Source organism: Marmota marmota, unplaced genomic scaffold (assembly GCF_001458135.2).
Source record: "Marmota marmota marmota unplaced genomic scaffold, marMar, whole genome shotgun sequence".
NCBI lineage: Eukaryota > Metazoa > Chordata > Mammalia > Rodentia > Sciuridae > Marmota > Marmota marmota.
Window position 1 is genome coordinate 10,512,147 of NW_026000211.1, and position 3,635 is coordinate 10,515,781.

At 45.5% G+C, this 3,635-nt stretch overlaps 1 protein-coding gene across 1 annotated transcript in view; it reads right to left on the reverse strand.

Moving 5' to 3' along the window:
- Nucleotides 1–3,319, reverse strand: part of Fam149a (family with sequence similarity 149 member A) — a 54,912-nt gene extending 51,593 nt beyond the window's left edge. Inside the window, exon 1 of the mRNA XM_048791845.1 lies at nucleotides 2,291–3,319. Coding sequence (XP_048647802.1) covers nucleotides 2,291–2,937 — 647 coding nt within the window. The 5' untranslated portion in view covers nucleotides 2,938–3,319. The remainder of the gene's footprint in view (nucleotides 1–2,290) is intronic.
- Between the last annotated feature and the right edge of the window lie 316 nt (nucleotides 3,320–3,635).

A 3,635-nucleotide genomic window follows, 5' to 3' on the forward strand; every position in this document is an offset into this window, starting at 1 on the left:
ATATATATATATATATATATATATATATATATATATATATATATATATATATGAACTGTGAATTAGGATTTTCTTTAATAACTGAGTGCCATCATTTTAAAATTAGATCTATATTCCTGGTGGATATGTTCCATTGCTTTTATATGTATTCACATCCTCTCTGGTCAAGCTATCTTTTTTTCCTTCTTACTTCTACATTAACCATCTTTCTTTTTTCATGTCTTCAGGGTTTTGAACATCAAATACTGAATTTAATATTAACTAGGCAGGCTAACAGCAGCACTTATCTGCTAATTGACATATGAGCTGGCATGGAGAGAATTTATATTTGTTGTCTTATGATGTTTACTTATTCATTGTTACAAAAAACAAAAAAAAAAAAACACCAAACAAATCCAAGAGGGAAAAATAGTCTTTCAAATTTAAAAGGTCTGTAATAAGGAACAATTGCCTCAATACTTTTATCCTTTCCTTCTGTCCCTTTCTGCATTTTAGTGATTAAGAAAAAAAAATGCAGTGTGGGATAGAGATGTAGCTCAGTGGTAGAGCCCTTGCCTACCATGCATGAGACATACATATAAATATATGGAGCAGCTATGTATTTAAAAAGAAAACTGTATGTGTGTGTGCATGTGGGAGTTTTGTCTGCTCTTCTGCCTCTGTCCATGCCTTCATGCCTTCATCTGCTATTACAGACAATACTATGTGAAAACATGCTTCATCAGGAAGAGTCTTGAAAATACATGTGCATGTTTCTCAAGGCAATTATCCAAAATTCAATTTATTAACTTTTAGTGAAAGTGGATGTGTTTGTTTATACAGAATTGTCTTTCTGTAAATAATGCCAAATACAGTGCTGTTCAAAATATATCTATTATAAAGTATTGGACAATATAAATGTGGGCTAATATGTTCAAGAATTGAAACCATTTCCACTTCTTTTGCTAAGCAGGCTGCATATTCCTGGGCCTATTTGTTAAAAGCACTGAGACCAGAATATAAGGTCAGTGTGTAGATCTGTTTACTCATGAATCATTAATTGCATAAATGTTAAGGACCAGCTGCTGATAACAAAGGTCTAATTCCTTAAGCATAGTACCCTAGCCATTTCCAAGTGCAATTAATTTTCCTCAGGGAAAACAGAAGTTGATAAACACATCTCATAATACAATATTTTAAAAGAAAGGAGATAACTTCATAATATTTAGCTGCTTGTTTTAGCTTTGTAATGAATGTCATGTTGTTTTGTAAAATTGTAATTATTTAAATTGTGAAATAAATAAGAGTCAGTCTTAAAACAAAAGTCCTCCAGTCAGAACATGTTTTTTGGTTTTGGGTTATTTTGGTTTTTGATGAGGGGTGGGGTTGCAGCAGGTAAGCTAGGAAATAGCCTGATATTAAACCTGCCTTTCTTCCCTCAGGAGATCACAATGCAGAAACCTCCAACTGTGAATGGGCTCCTCTGATCTTTCTTAGGACTATTTCACTATTATTTTGTAGCGTTCAAAAGGATGAAAAATTTGTACCCGTTTAAGGATAGCTAGCTATATGGTCTGCTCATTAAACATTAAAATTCGCCTTCATTCTGAACACACATGACATAAGAGTAACATTCATTACTGATCTTGGTAGGGAAATGTGTGTGTGTGTGTGTGTGTGTGTGTTTTCACAGCGAAACCTTTCCCATAGAGGTAGTCAACGTTTTGCAGTAACTTAACACAATGGCAAGAACTGAAGACCTTTAGGGGAAATATACTGAGCATTACAAGTCCCTGCTTATGTCAGATGCTATGATACATATGTTAATTAACTAGATGTCACATGAAGGAAAGCCTTCCCACCAGGGATTAGGGTTGGGGCTGATCCTTAGAAAGTAGAGACGCAGAGTGTTTCACTGTTTCTTGAAATCAAATCCTTGTTGCCAGGGTTTCATTAAGCTATTTGCATATCTGCCACATTCTGTGGCAAAGAAAGAGACTTTAAGGCTCCTTTAAAGCTCTTGGGTAAATCAAATAATTGAATTCTGCATGCTTCCACGCTTTGGGCAGAAGAGAAACAAACTTTTGTCCTTTCCTTCAGTCTTCCTCTCCACTGGTAAACAGCAGAGGATTTACTCTAAAAAAGTTGCTCAAAAGCAAGCAGGACACCCAGGGGAGTTCGCGGAAGTTATTGCAAAAAGCGCATTTTCTGAAGTGCACCTAGGATGGTAGGTCTGGCAGGTGGGGGTCGGGGGGTGGGGGTGAATGGTCTCAACCAAAGAAAGGCATGCCTGCATTTTGAAGCTACTCACCCTTCTCCGCTGTCCTCCGAGTCGCTGTCTGAGGCCCACTCCTCACCGATGTCCGGCAAGGTGAAGACCAGTGTTTTGGGGCCAGGCTCAGAAGCGATCCAAGAACTGGGCTCTCGCTCTCCAGGGCCAGGCTGGCGAGGGTTCCGTGGGCTCGCGACTATACTGCTGTCCCCCGCGACAGAGGGCAGAGCAGCCCAGACTCCTCCAAGGCCAGGGGGTGGCCGCGCCAGGGGCCCCAGGTGGGCGGGGGAGCTGGTGGCACTGTAGCCGCCGCAGGGGGGAGGCAGGGGCAGAGGCTGGACTTTCGGTGTTCTTGGGCTACCGGGTAATGAAAAGGGGGACCTTAATGCTTCTGCCGTGCGACTAGTGGCAGAGACCCTGGGGTGGGAGGCGGTGAGCAGCGGGTGCAACGACGTGGCGGGGCCACGGGAGGCGGAGGAGGAGTCGGGAGCTAGGGAGGGTAAGAGGGTCAGGGTCCGGGTCGTGCTAAGCGAAGTGCCCCCGCCAGAGCCCGCTGATCCCGAGGTAGCAGCACCTCCCGAGTGGCCGGAGGAGGCGACCAGCGAGGGAACCTCGGGGGACGCCGTTGTCGAAGTCTTGAAGATTTTGGCAAAGAGAGACCCAAGGTCCAACACAGCAACCTTCATGCCTTGACCTTGGAAAAGTCCTCGCTGCTGCCAGAAGCCCAAGAACACCAGGAGCCGTGCTGCTGGGCTCCATCCACTGCCGCCCGGGTGCGAGCGAGGATCTGGGACACGGTGGAGTCCTGGTGGCCTCTGGTTCTCTCTCCACCCCTAGGAAACCTTCTTCGGATGCTCAGCTCCGCACGGTTGGGGTTGGGATAGACCTTCCAGTACAGCCCGACCCACCCACAGGGTGCTGAGCTGAGGGATCGGCAGCGGGAAGTCCGCCACCCTCCGCGAGGAGCAATGCGTTCTGTGTCCCTGTGCCGGGACACCTCTGAGGGTCAGGGGTCCGGGAACCCAAGGAAAGGACCTACTGCTGCTGCTGCCAGCACCACCGAGGGCTTAGGGTGTAGATGGGGCTTTGACTTGCTTGGAGATACCACGACAGGCCCCAGGGACCGCGGTTGCTAAGCTAAACAGAACCTTGCTTAGCTCACCGCTAATTGGGCCCCAGGATTGTAGCTGGGCAGTGTCTACAATGGAAACACTGGCTTCCCTCCTTGGTTCATGCCTTAAAGAAACAGTCTCAAATTTCTCCATCACTCTTAGCTTCACCAGATTCAGCAGGCTCAGGGTGAGAGAGAGGAAGCTGCACACAGCCCTGGGAAACACAATCCTGGTTCCAAAAGGTTCTGGAATTCATTCAGTCTGACAAGGCC